Source organism: Podarcis raffonei, chromosome 6 (genome assembly GCF_027172205.1).
Source record: "Podarcis raffonei isolate rPodRaf1 chromosome 6, rPodRaf1.pri, whole genome shotgun sequence".
Classification (NCBI taxonomy): domain Eukaryota; kingdom Metazoa; phylum Chordata; class Lepidosauria; order Squamata; family Lacertidae; genus Podarcis; species Podarcis raffonei.
In genome coordinates, this window is record NC_070607.1 from 40,564,548 (window position 1) to 40,579,450 (window position 14,903).

The 14,903-nt window shown below is 44.8% G+C and overlaps 1 protein-coding gene across 8 annotated transcripts in view; it reads right to left on the reverse strand.

Annotated features, from left to right (window-relative positions):
- FGGY (FGGY carbohydrate kinase domain containing) overlaps positions 1 to 14,903 on the reverse strand; it is a 152,902-nt gene that overhangs the window by 35,942 nt on the left and 102,057 nt on the right. For 7 of the 8 annotated variants that reach the window (XM_053392261.1, XM_053392262.1, XM_053392263.1 and 4 more), the window contains 2 exons: positions 13,443 to 13,517; positions 4,132 to 4,252 (listed from right to left, as the gene is read on the reverse strand). In XM_053392261.1, the coding sequence (XP_053248236.1) occupies positions 4,132 to 4,252; positions 13,443 to 13,517 (196 nt within the window). The remainder of the gene's footprint in view (positions 1 to 4,131; positions 4,253 to 13,442; positions 13,518 to 14,903) is intronic. The other variant, XM_053392265.1, reaches the window with a different exon arrangement.

The window sequence follows — 14,903 nt, forward strand, 5'->3', positions numbered from 1 at the left end:
ATTATCTGTATACCCTCTGTTGACACGGTCGCCTGTGTGATTGCACTAGCACTTGGGTGGATCTATAAGGTACTTGGTACGCGGGTGGCGCTGTGGGTAAAACCACAGAGCCTAGGACTTGTCAGTCAGAAGTTTGGCGGTTCGAATCCTCACGACGGTGTGAGCTCCCATTGCTCGGTCCCTGCTCCTGCCAACCTAGCAGTTCGAAAGCACGTCAAAGTGCAAGTAGATAAATAGGCACCACTCCGGTGGGAAGGTAAACGGCGTTTCCATGTGCTGCTGTGGTTCGCCAGAAGCGGCTTAGTCATGCTGGTCAAATGACCCGGAAGCTGTACGCCGGCTCCCTTGGCCAATAAAGCAAGATGAGCGCCGCAACCCCAGAGTCGGCCATGGCTGAACCTAATGGTCAGTGGTCCTTTACCTTTATAAGGTACTTGGGGGCATTTTCTGTGGTTGTAGAGACATGAGTGTCCTTTCGGGTTTTAACTATGCACCATGCCAGTGTTTAGAAAAATAGGAGCTGCCAGTTTGCCAAGACAATGACAAGGAACCAGAGAAGATGACACGGAAACTTTAAAAAAGAAGACACAGGGTGATTCTCACATGACCCCGTGAGATGTCCCTAGTCATACAGACGTCTGGAGGACAGAGCTGCACTCATGTTCTGCCTATGGTCTTCCCATGGGCATCCTATCAACCACTTTGAGAACAGAATGCTGGACTAGATGGGCCTTTGGTCTGATCCCACAGCCCTCTTCTTACGTTGAGCAAGAAAGAAGAACCTAACTTTGCTGCTGCCCAGGAATTCTCCCCCAACCTCCCACTCAGGGTTATTTTGCTCCCAGCTAGTTCTGACATTGGAAAGCAGTGTGACCCTAGACAGTAGTTGGATGAAATATGGAGGTTCTCCGTGGCAAAAATGTTTTGACACAGAAACTTGTTTAAACTTATCAGAGAGCTAAATTAAGAATTGAGTTTACAGCTGGCACGTTTGAAATGTACTTTGAAACTTGGCTGCTTGTGTTGCTACTCTGCAAGTGCCTTCACAATGAATGCATTCATCTTACCATCTGAACAATATGAATCTGAGGCTTTTAAGTGGTCTACGAAATTATCTATTGGTAGCCTGCATAATTGGCTAATGGGAGCTTGCATTTAACAGTAATATATTCAGAATTTTCCTGGAAGAATAGGGGATTGATACAGGAATGTTAACTATTTTATCGGATAGATTTTAATGAGGGCAAGAGAACCCGGAGCATTCTAGTCAGATGAACTCTGACATCCCCCGTCAGTCACAGTTCCTACAAACAGGAAAAATTCCAAGGCTGCAGAAAGGCCTCTTTGTCCTACATTGTACATGGCCATTAGATACAGTCAAAGAACCTTGGTTTAAAATTTAATCAGAATTATCTATTAATAGAGCTTTAATTTTAGACATCAGAAAGCAGCTCTCAATTCCAAGGCTATTTGAATTAGATAAGGAAAGGTGTGGACTTGATAAAATCTTGTTTGACTAATAGAAAGCACCACTGTGGCAATAGTCTGTTGCGTACATCCAGCCTAGGTCAAGACCTTGTGTCATTTGGTTCACCTTTTCTGCTTTTGTGAAATGTAATTACATAATGCTGATTTCCATCTTTCTTCCTGCATCAAGGTAGGAAGTCTGGTTTGATGTTCAAGTGATGCAAATCTCCCTGCTAAATAGCTAGAATCCAAGATTTAAACTTGATCTAAACCACATTGGCTCTTCTTAAGAAGGGGGCAAAGGGGGGGGGGAGAGAAAAAGAATCTGTATGGTTCATAGTTTTGTTTTTTCTCTCAAAGCTGTAGAACAAAGGAAAGATGTTTTCCACAGGTTAAAAACATATGATAACAGCATAATGGATGTTTAAAAGATAGCCCTGGATAAAGGCTGGGTTTATCCTAATTTGGGACATGTTCTTCTTACAAACACTTAACTTTCTATAAGGATTTTTGTCATGCAGGCTCAATAAAATACATTCCCTAAAGTAGGGCACATTGCATTTTATTAAGCAGTTTCTGCTGGTTAAAATATGTAAAGTTTGAGTCTCAAAAAGTGCCAAAAGCTTGCAAATCAATTAACATTGCCATAAAATAAAGGCACCCCCTTACAAACCTACTGCTACAGATTTGACGCAAACCAATGGTATTAACTGACAATTGATTAAACTTAACAGATTTATTTTCAACCTATATATATGAGCTTGCTGGATCATGCCAACAGCCCATTAAATCCAGCATCCTCTTCTTACAGTGGCCAACCAGAGGCTTGTGAGAAACCTGCAAGCAGGACAAGAACACAAGAGCGCTCTCCCCTCCCGTGGTTTCCAGCAACTGGTATTCAGAAGCATTACTGCCTTCAGTTGTGAAGTCACAGCATAGCCATCATGGCTAGTAAATGTCAATAAACCTTATTCTCCATGAATTGGTCTAATCCAGGCTTCCTCAACCTCGGCCCTCCATATGTTTTGAGACTACAATTCCCATTATCCCTGACCACTGGTCCTGCTAGCTAGGGATCAAGGGAGTTGTAGGCCAAAAACATCTGGAGGGCCGAGGTTGAGGAAGCCTGCTCTAATCCTCTTTTGAAGTTAGCTAGGTTGATGGTCATCACTGCCTCCTGTGGGAGTCAGTTTATCAATGTGCTCTGTGAAGTACCGGTACTTTTCATGACCCACTTTCTGAATGTTCCCTCTCACTCACCATTTCTCTAAACTAAAGGGTTCCAAATGTTGCAACCTTTCTTCATAGAGGAGTTGCTCAAGCCCTTGATCATTCTGGTTCTCCTTTTCAGAACCTCCAGAAACATCTCTTACACACAACCATTGCTCCTTGGCAACACCTATTCATATCAATGTGGGGTTATGTTGGAGAACATTCTGACGTGTTAGACTAAATATTTTCATACTGACTAAATATTTTCTGTGTAAATTATTCTAATGAGGCACAGATGGACAATGGTTTATAAAGTTATTAATAGCACTAGAGCATTTTATTTATAAAACCTTCACAGCTGATCATACTAAAAGCCAGGACTGAAGAACATCAGGTCAGGTGGCCAAATGTGGCCCACCAAGCTCTATTATTATTATTATTATTATTGTTATTGTTATTATTATTAATTTCTATTCTGCCTTTCATGCGAAGATTACAGAGCGGTTTACAACAGAAAAACACAAAAATACACACCATAATAAAAAAACAAAAACAATACACCCCCAGTTTAAAAAGCCATAGATTGTTTAATTAGCCAAAGTCCTGGGAGAAAAGGAATGTTTTTGCCCAGTGCTGCCCTAAAGATATTTAACAAAGCCATCAGGCAAGTCTCCCTGGGGAGAATTTTCCACAAACTGGGAACCACAGTAGAAAAGGCCCTTTCTTGTGTGACCACCCTCCAGACTTCTCATAGAAGAGGCACACAAAGAAGGGCCTCAGAAGATCATCTCATGGTCCGGGTCGGTTCATATGGAGAGAGGCAGCCCTTCAGGTATTGCGTTCCTGAGCCATTTAAGGCTTTGTAGATCAAAACCAGCACTTTGAATCAGGCCCGGAAACCAGCTGGCAGCCAGTGCAGTCGGTCCAGGATTGGCGTGATATGCTCAAACCATCTTGTCCCGGTGGGCATCCTGGCTGCTAAATTCTGCGCCCGCTGAAGTTTCTGAACCGTGAGGCTGCCCCACATATAACGTGTTACAGTAATCTAACCTTCTTTTTCTGCTCATTTCAATTTTCCAGGCTGCATCCACCCTGCAAAGGCTATACCCATCATTGGCCCTCCTTGCCCCCCAAATGCTTTTGCCTAGCTGGAAGGTGTCCAGAAACTCTGACAGTGTCTCTTGCTTGTCTGGACAGAGGGCAGAGATGGCTGTGGGCGTCTGTATATAAACTAAGGTGCTGTAGACAGATAAAATTTGCATTCATTGCTCCACCCACTTTAGCTCTGGCCCTGCCTACCACTGGCATGTGGCCCCGGGAAGGCTGCCCAGAGGAGAAGGCAGCCTTTGTACAGAAAGGAGTTCCCCACCCGTGCTGTAGGCCTGTGTGTTCTCTTCCCCCTTAACAACAATGTAGTAGATCCTGTTCCTTAACCATATCCTCAAAACTTACCAGTGATGTCTGCATGCATCTGCACAAAGAGAGGGTTCTTGCTCAGCCCACCACACATGAACAGAGTGTTGACATCGTGCCCTGCAGCTTGCATTGTTTCCACAATATGCCTTGTTCCCAGCTTGAGTGTGAAGAGAAAATAGAGAAACAACAATTAAGAAAAGAGGCTACAAGAAAAACAGCTGCTTAAAGAGTTGGGTTGTTGGCTGTTAGCGTTGAAGAAGAGTAGAAAAACATGCAAAACACCTAGAAAAGATAATGGCTACAGTCGGATGTTGTGATTAACCATGCTTTATCATGACAAGAATGAGCTCAGTTGAGCCTTGGACTCACACACTCATCCCTTTCCTCCTCTGGTTCACATGCCAGGATGCGATTGGATGCTTTTGCATCTGATTTCAATTAAGCACAGGTTAGTGCTACAGCACAAACCTAAACCATGGTTTATTTGGTTTTTTGTTGTTGTTTTTTGTACCCCTGACCGTTAGCTCCAGTCATGGACGACTCTGGGGTTGAGGCACTCATCTCGCTCTATAGGCCGAGGAAGCCGGCATTGGTCCGCATACAGCTTCCAGGTCATGTGGCCAGCATGACTAAGCCGCTTCTGGCAAACCAGAGCAGCGCACGGAAACACCGTTTACCTTCCCGCCGGAGCGGTACCTATTTATCTACTTGCACTTGACATGCTTTTGAACTGCTAGGTGGGCAGGAGCTGGGACCGAACAACGGGAGCTCACCCCGTCGCGGGGATTCGAACCGCCGACCTTCCGATCGGCAAGCCCTAGGCTCAGTGCTTTAGAGCACAGTGCCACCCGCATCCCTAAACCATGGTTACATTTTATCTATTGTTTACTGAAGCAAGCTAGCTTCATAACCCCATTTTTTCCTGCTGACTTATACAATAAACTGTGGTTAATCAATAATGGAAATGAACACCTCTGAAATCCACCTTATTATGGTGTTGGGAAGGTGCAGCATTCAGACCAGAGGTTCACATAGACTTGTGCCCATCATGGTAAATGCTTTATCATGTTCTGAAAGCAGCCAATGAGAACCAGTTCCAGTGACTCTGTATCAGTGAGCTTCCTGGTTTTTTTCAGATAAAACTTCATATCCCCTAATCTTTCATGGTGAAATTCACAATGGAACAACCACATGTAGTACTTCTCCCATGACTGGCATCAGGCTTGGGACAAACACATACACAAGATTCTTTATGTAGCAAACAATTATTGATCCCCATAGCTTGTGGTGGTGATGGCACATGTAGAAACAGCTATAGTGGTACCTCGGGTTAATAACTTATTTCGTTCTGGAGGTCCGTTCTTAACCTGAAACTGTTCTTAACCTGACGTACCACTTTAGCTAATGGGGCCTCCCGCTGCTGCCACCGCTGCCGCATGGTTTCTGTTCTCATCCTGAAGCAAAGTTCTTAACCCGAGGTACTATTTCTGGGTTAGCAGAGTCTGTAACCTGAAGCGTCTGTAACCTGAAGCATCTGTAACCCGAGGTACCACTGTATTTAAAAAAGGAAATTCAGGGAGGTTTCTACCCACTTCTCTTACTCCTGATAGCTAAACAGAACCTCCATATTCAAAGCCAAAATGCAACTGAAAACCAGGTGCTGGGGACAAACAAGAAGGGTATGACCATTACTTCCATGCCTTGTTCATGAGTTTTCTGGGAATTTATATATGTGTACCATTCAAGATAGAAGCTGGACAGTGGTCTGTTTTTATTTTTTGGGTAGACAGGTGATTTTCAGTCTGATCCTGAGACATGCAAGTTCTCCATTGAAGAAATAGTACAGGGAAGAAGATTTATTTCACTGAGTGCCCCCACCCAAGGAGGGAACTGTTGAAAGCACCAGAAGCACAATAGCAGGCAAACAGTCTTCTGCCTTTTAGGAACCTTTTGATCAGAGCCATAACCACACATGGAACTGGGGGCAATCTCTGCTTGGAAGCCCGCTCTACTGATAGATCATATGTCACTGGCTTTGGTATTTTTCTACTCTTTTAACAAAGAACATCCACTTTCTGTTCACAGAAATAAAACTGCAGAGATTCACCTTGGCACTTGCTCACCATCATTTTTGTGACATTTAATATACATCTAAGGCTCACAAAATTCAAGATCAGACAAACATTACTGAAAATACGTGAGTACTCAACAAAAGCCCATGCTGCCTTCTTTTTTATAACAGGAGACTGTGGATCTAGATATAAGGCAAATTAAGCCATGGAAGGATCAACTAAACTAAAAAAAATATGTTACTGTGACGTCCCACGTGTAAAAAACAGGGAATTACATTTCAAGATATAGTGGTGATGCAAACCAAATTCTGGTTTTTCTTCTTCCAGAATTCATTTAAGAATAGAATAGAATAGAACAGAATAAAATAAAATAAAATAGTACTGTATCGAAGAAAGTTGTCCCTTTCACATAGACACCACAAATCTGTTCTGGGGGTTCCCCTCAACCCTCCAGAGAATATGGGAGGGTGGAGGAAGAGGAGAGGGAGGAAAATTCTGTTGCACAAGGGCAAGTCCTTGCATTGTACGGCACTTCATTGCTAACAACACTTAATATTTGGTCAGTTGTCCGGAGACAACAAGTGCTATATAAATGAATCAGGAGTACATGAGTTTCTCATGTCAGCTATAGATGTTATTTGACAAACACAGTTGTTGCATGAACACTGATGTTACTCTGTTACTTTAATTTCTGAGTTTCAACCCAACATTTAGGACTGAAGAAAGCAAAAGCGTCAAAAGCAAAACTTCTGCTAAATCTACCCCTTGCCAGACCCAAACAGTAAGGAATTCCCTCAGCTTTTATGCCGAACCTCTTTTGAAGCGTGGCCAAAGTTTACGGGAAGCTTTACAATTGGCAGAAAATGTTTCTTCAGACCCAGACTGGTTATTTAAGAAGGGGAAAGCAAGTTAAGCTTCAGCTGTTTATTATGGCAGGATTGTGTTTCAAGGGTATTTTGGTTTAAGATAGGTAGTTTTGGCAAACTGTAGCAACTATAAGCTCAGCTAATGAAATCCATAACATCTTTACTGACACTTAAGACGAGTGCTTTAAGCCAGAGGGCCACAATTTCGATTATGGAAAGAATAAGCTTTTTAATATATATTTTTAATCTTGCCTTGAGAATACAAGTATAATTGCCCTTAACAGAAAGCTTCTCATGATCACCTCAATAATATCCTTTTCCTATCTCCACAATCCACATTTATGAACGTCTAGAGTATACCCCTGAATGTCAACATAGACAGAAATGACCACATATACATGTCACACCAAAGCCATGCCTGACATGCCATGTTCCTCCTTTGACTTGCAAAGACATTTGTCACCAGCGGCATCTACCTCCCAGGCACCTGATGTCAGGTAAAGCCGTAGGTACGAAGCAGCAACTGAAAGCATTGTGACTGTTCTCCAATCATCTCTTTGCAAACATGGTTTCCAATTGGCACAGTTTAAATTTGGCACCAAATGCAAGCTGTGCTGCTTTAAGTCCAGGCCAGACCACTTGGGAGCCGACAGGAGTTCCCAAATGGGGCCATTCCCTGCCAAAACCAGTGGAGCTTGTCTCCAGCAATGATTTTAAATTTAGCACTGAATACAAACCCTACTAGAATTGATTCCAATTATGAGCTTGAGATTGGAACCCCCCAATGCAGACAATGCCAGCAAGGCTTACATTCAAAGCAAATTTAAACAGCACCAAATGCAATCCCTGCTGCCAAAGGACCATTGGAACTACAGTGGTACCTCTGGTTAAGAACTGAATTCTTTCCGGAGGTGCGTTCTTAACCTGAAACTGTTCTTAACCTGAAGCACCACTTTAGCTAATGGGGCCTCGGGCTGCCGGAGCACGAATTCTGTTCTCATCCTGAAGCAAAGTTCTTAACCTGAGGTACTATTTCTGGGTTGGCGGAATCTGTAACCTGACGCGTCTGTAACCCGAGGTACCACTGTACATGGCTTAGCACACACTCCTGCTTCGTCTCTTAGAACAGGTATTGCACAGAGCATTGTTTAAATTCGGCACCAATTGCAAGCCCCTCTGTTTTCCTAGCTTTCAGGTGGTTGACAGGTAGGCAGGTCCATGATGGGATGACCACTTTTGGATCTGGCATACCAGATCAAAGTGATCCTCAAGCCTGCATGATTCCCTACCTCTGGGCTCAGCCAGGGTTTGTTTAGCAAACTACAAACTATGAATTGTTCCACTGAAGATCAAACAAATCATGTCATGTTTAATGATGACTACCTTGAAAAACTTCAGAGCATCCATTTCCCCCCTCCACTGGGTGGCACTGAGGTGGCGGCCCCACTGGCAATCACCTCAGAGAGCCATGTGAAAATGGCATCTTTCCAAAACTGATGTGCAAATCTCTCCTGTATCCAGAGAACTATAAGCAGTACAACCTTCTCATCTGACCAGATTTTTGCCCTTCTTCTGTGGCATGGCATCTGAACACAGCTGAATGATGCTATGGATTGGGTAACCTGTGATTCCTTCTCAGGCAAGGAGGGGGCTGTGTCCAAAGACATTTGTGGGCCATACCATTTGTGTCTCTACTGCTGACAGAAACATTTGTTAGCTTATGGGCTGAGCTGGGAAATGGAAAGCTTGGGAAGCAAGAAGTCAAAACTACCACTATGGGTCTGGCAAGCCTGCCTCAAAACAAAATAAGGCAGGGATGGAAACTGGATTTGGCCAGTAGGCCAGATCTGTAATTCCCCTCCTCTCCGCAGGTCAACTTTTGAGAAGTGGGCAGAAAAAGTTAAAAGGGGATCCCTGTAACCTTGGATCAGCTGACTGACAGTATAGTGAGCCCCTGTGAAGGCAAGTGCCCAGCACCAATCCAGTTTGCCATCAATCCAGTTTGCTGTAACAGCCAATCAGCTGATCCACTGTTTTATAGGGAGTCCCCTTGAAGGCAAGCTCCCTGCACCATTGGGACTCCCTGAGCGGAACTGACAGCGAACCCCACTTCCAAATGAACAATTGGAATTACACTCCATATGGTTTGTATGTGTCTTTTGTTTGTAGCTATGCCAATACTTGCCCCTCGCCAGATATCACATAGGGCATCAAGTGTGGCACAGGTGGCCTTGGTTTGTGGGGAACGGTCTCGTGGGCCCATCCCAGGCCTAATTAGGCCTGCAGGCCAAACGTTCTCCAGTGCCAATGTATAAAAACTCCAGGTCAGCAAGGGCAGGGATTATGGTTTCTGGGTTTGTAAAAACAGAACGGAGAGTTCAGCGCACCATGTGGATTGTAAATCAGGTGTTTGCACAGGAGGTGCTAATTATGCTGTAGCCATGAATTGCAAATTGTAGGCAATCTTATGGGTAGAACTGAACTTTGATTGAAAGCTCATTGACTTTTTTCTCCCCCAGGGACTGTATTTCTGTACTGTATGGAGCTTGAACAATTTAAAATACAACATTAAAAACAATTTAAAACAATTTAATGTTCTACAAAGAAGATGCTCTAAAAACTATTCTTACAATTATCTGGGGGAGAAATGGTTTCCCTTAGAAATGAAGCCATTTCAATGCTGAACTAAGTTAATTTGACATAGGCATAGAAATATGCAAACTGTGAGACATCAAATGCAAATTTCTCCTTTTTCTGCAATGTCTCTCACTGAAAGTAAACAAAAGGTCAGCAATAAGTGGCAAAAGTTACATTTTTTGCTATATTTTAAAGCTAAACTCATGTTCAAGTGTAGCAGACAACATGCAGCTTTGACTAATGCAAATACCAACTGCAAATTGATGTAATGTGTCTGTATTTAGTGCCGATACAATGTGAACTATCTACTAAAAAATAAAACCGTGTATTATTATTTTAAAAAAAATACCCAACATGGAAATTTGCACATTCTAAGAATTAGAGAAAATTACAGGTTCTCATTAGTTGGGTTTTCTGTTGCCTTAATTTACACTGCTACTACAGTGGTACCTCAGGTTAAGAACTTAATTCGTTCTGGAGGTCTGTTCTTAACTTGAAACTGTTCTTAACCTGCTGCTGCTGTGCCACCGGAGCACGATTTCTGTCCTCATACTGAAGCAAAGTTCTTAACCCGAGGTACTATTTCTGGGTTAGCGGAGTCTGTAACCTGAAGCATATGTAACCTGAAGCGTATGTAAGCCAAGGTACCACTGTACACAGAGAAAAGAACCATCTGTGAAGAAAAATCTAAGAAGACATCACCTTTAATTTTATATATTTTAATAATCGCTAAAGTAGGATACGGGAAAAGGGGACCAGTAGAGGCTTAATTTCAAAGCACAGTGCAGCCATGTGCAATGAAGCACTTGGAGAATAATAGATGGTTTTCCCAGGATATCCAACTGAGAAAGCTTCCACCTCATTAGCATAGAATAAAGCCACGGTGCTTGTTTGGCATTGGAAAGTTGTTGCCTGCAATCTCTTTCATGAGACATTATCAGTAGTTCTTATTTTCCAAGAAAGCACTTGCATTTCTTATTTAAATTTAAAAGGGATGGTAAAGTACCAAGTGCACTGCCATTACGCTCACCAAAGAGGAGCAATAATAGGGCTAACAGTAATGTATTCCAGGTTCAGTCGGAGTAATCCTGTTTTTGTCAAGAGAACTGTTAAAACAAGTGGAATTCACAGAATCTGCCCTCACTGCTGGGCTTCGTGGAGAGCCATGATGTGAGGAAATGCGAAAACTAATCTGTATTGCCTGCACACCTTTGTGTGTGCCCCTCCCTCATCAGCAAACAGCAACAATTGGTATCGTCCAAGGTGACACAAAAACATGGCTGACTTGGACAGCGGGAAGCTAAAGAATTTCCGTTCCATAGCACGCCTTATCTCGCATTTGTAATGTGCTTGGAAGGCTGCATTTGCATTTCAATTGAACAGAATTCAGTTATACAGTTGACGACGAACAACATAATAGCTACTAACAGTTCACCCGCAACAGTTCAGACAGAAACAGAGAGGTGGACAAATGTACTCCACTTGTACCGTCAGTCTTTAAAAAGGGCAGAAAAGAAAGCTGACTATTTTCATTCTGAAAAATATACTAGAAATTAAGCATAGCAACGAAGACTAGCAACCCATCGGAAGCCAACAAGGCTCAGCTGTCAGGAAGACCTACTAGCCATCATTCCATCCCTTGTGGAAAAGTAAGATAAAAATCTAATTAATTCCTAATAATTAAGAGTGTGCTTCTTATCTCTTCCCATGTTTGTTTAATGGGAAAGTGTGGTGGCCTCTTAATTATTGCTGTCACTAGGGACTGAAGTAACAGTATCTCGCTCCTCAAAAATGAGTGAAATTCGGTTTCTTATATTTTACCGTATTTTTCGCACTATTGGACGCACCGGTCCATAGGACGCACCTAGATTTGGGGGGGGAAATAAAGGGGGGGAAATTTATTTTTTTTCCCCCGCCAGGCGCGGGGGTGGGGCGGGGGAAGCCCGAGCTTCTCCCTCCCCCAGAACGGGACCCAGAGCCATGCCGAAGCTGCGCGCAGCTTTGGCATCGCTCTGGGAGCTTGCGGTGCTGGGGGAGGAGGAAGCCCTCCGCCAGTCTCCAAACCATGTCGGGAGACAGTGGGATGGCGCGCTGCGCCTCTCCCGCTATCCCCCGAGTTTGCGGGGCTGGCGACGGGCAGGAGCAGGCTTCTCCCCCCCGCCAGCCTTCTAGCCAAGTCGGGGGACAGCGGGATGGCGCGCTGCGCCTCTCCCGCTGTCTCCCGAGTTTGCGGGGCTGGAGCAGGCTTCTCCCCCCCGCCAGCCTTCTAGCCAAGTCGGGGGACAGGGGCATGGTGCGCTGCGCCTCTCCCGCTGTCTCCCGAGTTTGCGGGGCTGGCGAGGGGAGGAGCAGGCTTCTCCCCCCCACCAGCCTTCTAGCCAAGTCGGGGGACAGGGGGATGGTGCGCTGCGCCTCTCCCGCTGTCTCCCGAGTTTGCGGGGCTGGCGAGGGGAGGAGCAGGCTTCTCCCCCCCGCCAGCCTTCTAGCCAAGTCGGGGGACAGGGGGATGGCGCGCTGCGCCTCTCCCGCTGTCTCCCGAGTTTGCGGGGCTGGCGAGGGGAGGAGCAGGCTTCTCCCCCCCGCCAGCCTTCTAGCCAAGTCGGGGGACAGGGGGATGGTGCGCTACGCCTCTCCCGCTGTCTCCCGAGTTTGCGGGGCTGGCGAGGGGAGGAGCAGGCTTCTCCCCCCCGCCAGCCTTCTAGCCAAGTCGGGGGACAGGGGGATGGTGCGCTGCGCCTCTCCCGCTGTCTCCCGAGTTTGCGGGGCTGGCGAGGGGAGGAGCAGGCTTCTCCCCCCCGCCAGCCTTCTAGCCAAGTCGGGGGACAGGGGGATGGTGCGCTGCGCCTCTCCCGCTGTCTCCCGAGTTTGCGGGGCTGGCGAGGGGAGGAGCAGGCTTCTCCCCCCCGCCAGCCTTCTAACCAAGTCGGGGGACAGCGGGATGGCGGCGTTCCGCCTCCCCGCTGTCCCCCGAGCTTGTGGGGCTGGCGGTGGGGCTCTCCTGAAGCCTGGAGAGCGAGAGGGGTCGGTGCGCACCGACCCCTCTCGCTCTCCAGGCTTCAGCGAAAGCCTGCATTCGCACCATAGGACGCACACACATTTCCCCTTCATTTTTGGAGGGGAAAAAGTGCGTCCTATAGTGCGAAAAATACGGTACTTTATTGTCCTGAGAAGAAGTAGTCTGCCTTCTGGAGGTTGCCCCTAAAGAATATAACTAAAAAAAAAAAAAAGTAAAACCAATAGCCCATGTAGACCAGTCATGAGGCAGAGGAGTTATTTTTTATTATTTTTTATTATGTACTTTGTGTTTTTTATCTTGTATTTTTATGTTGTGAACCACCTTGAGATCTACAGATGAAGGAAAGGTACACAAACTTAATTAATTAATTAATCAATTAGGTCTCCAGCATAACTAAACTGATATTTTTCTCAACATTTCTCAGTAAACAGAAGTTTCCTGGTTGAACTCTTTCCAGCAACAACTTCAGAGGAGAGACAACTTTGCAAACTTAGGGAAATAAGGACCTTTTTTTCTTTTTTTGCGAGCAATCTTTAATATGAACAAAAGAATGAAATTTCCAAAATCCTGGGGGAACTTACTCTGAGAGGAAATTTCTTGGAAATTTTACTTTTTTATCGTGTCTGCTTGGTAAATAAATTCATAATTACAAACCAGTTTTGCAGTTGAGAACGGGATGAAGTAACATTGGTTTAAGTTCTTTAAAGGGAATAACGAAGGGAAGCATTGTAAAAGTGCCGGTTTTCAGTGACTTACTGCAATGGCCTGAATTGTGGCCAAGTAGATAAGAGCAAGATCATCCAGGCCTTGAGATAATGTCAGTCCAACCACCTGCAGAGAAAAAGAGGAGAAAAACTTGCTGATATGAGAATTCAGTATTTTCCAATTCTCTTGCTAAACAAAGTTCTAAAGTGAGTCCCAGGCTTGTTGCTGCAAGTTGCACCCAAACAGTCATAGGATAGCACTTTCCCTCCATCTCCTGAGATGGGCTACTGCATACTTAGATTGTCACCAGTTTAATGAACAATAACACAAATCAATCTGGTGATATTTTCCTGGTCAATTGCATTTTTAAACAGTATTCTCATCCCCATCCCCTACATCCAACATACTTTCCAATGAATTCAGTATATAGGTTCACAAACAGAGAACTGTTCATTTTATTGTGAATCCATCTTGGTGCCTCTCCAGATGTTTGGGACTATAATACCCAACAGCCCCAGACTGAGACTGATGGGAGTTGTGCAAGCCTGCCTTATTCTGCTGCTTCTAATTGTCACATTATACTTTATAGGTGGGATTTGCCTAAGGAACACCAGCAAGTGGAATCCAGAATGCGGGAGCTAGACTGGTGACTGGGAGTGGCTGCCAAGACAGTATAACACCAGTCCTGGAAGACCTACATTGGCTCCCAGTACGTTTCCGAGCACAATTCAAAGTGTTAGTGCTGACCTTTAAAGCCCTAAATGGACCCAGCCCAGTATACCTGAAGGAGCATCTCCACCCCCATTGTTCAGCCCGGACACTGAGGTCCAGCTCTGAGGGCCTTCTGGCGGTTCCCTCACTGTGAGAAGTGAGATTACAGGGAACCAGGCTGAGGGCCTTCTCGGTAGTGGCACCCACACTGTGGAACGCCCTCCCATCAGATGACAAAGAAATAAACAACTATCTGACTTTTAGAAGACACCTGAAGGCAGCCCTATTTAGGGAAGTTTTTAATGATTGATGTTTTATTGTGTTTGTAATATTCTGTTGGGAGCTGCCCAGAGTGGCTGAGGAAACCCAGCCAGATGGGCAGGGTATAAATAACAAATTATTATTATAAATTATTATATTATTACTTGTGCAATGGGGTTTTCTTCCTTCCTTCCCTGGGCATCCCGAAATTGGCTACTGGGGAAAGAACCCCCACAAAAAAAAACAATGCACAAGAGTTTACACTTGTTAATGTTAAATGTGGATTTAACATTTACCGTATTTTTCGCTCTACAGCACGCACCCGACCATAACACGCACATAGTTTTTAGAGGAGGAAAATCCGTAGGCATGCCACCCGTAGGCATTTCCTCCATAACACGCACAGACATTTCCCCTTAATTTCTAGGAGGAAAAAGGTGAGTGTTATGGTGCAAAAAATACGGTAATTGCTTTCTCTGGAAGAAAACAAACTGCTTTGGCAGAGAAGGTATTACTTGTGCAGGCCTAATGGCTCATGGG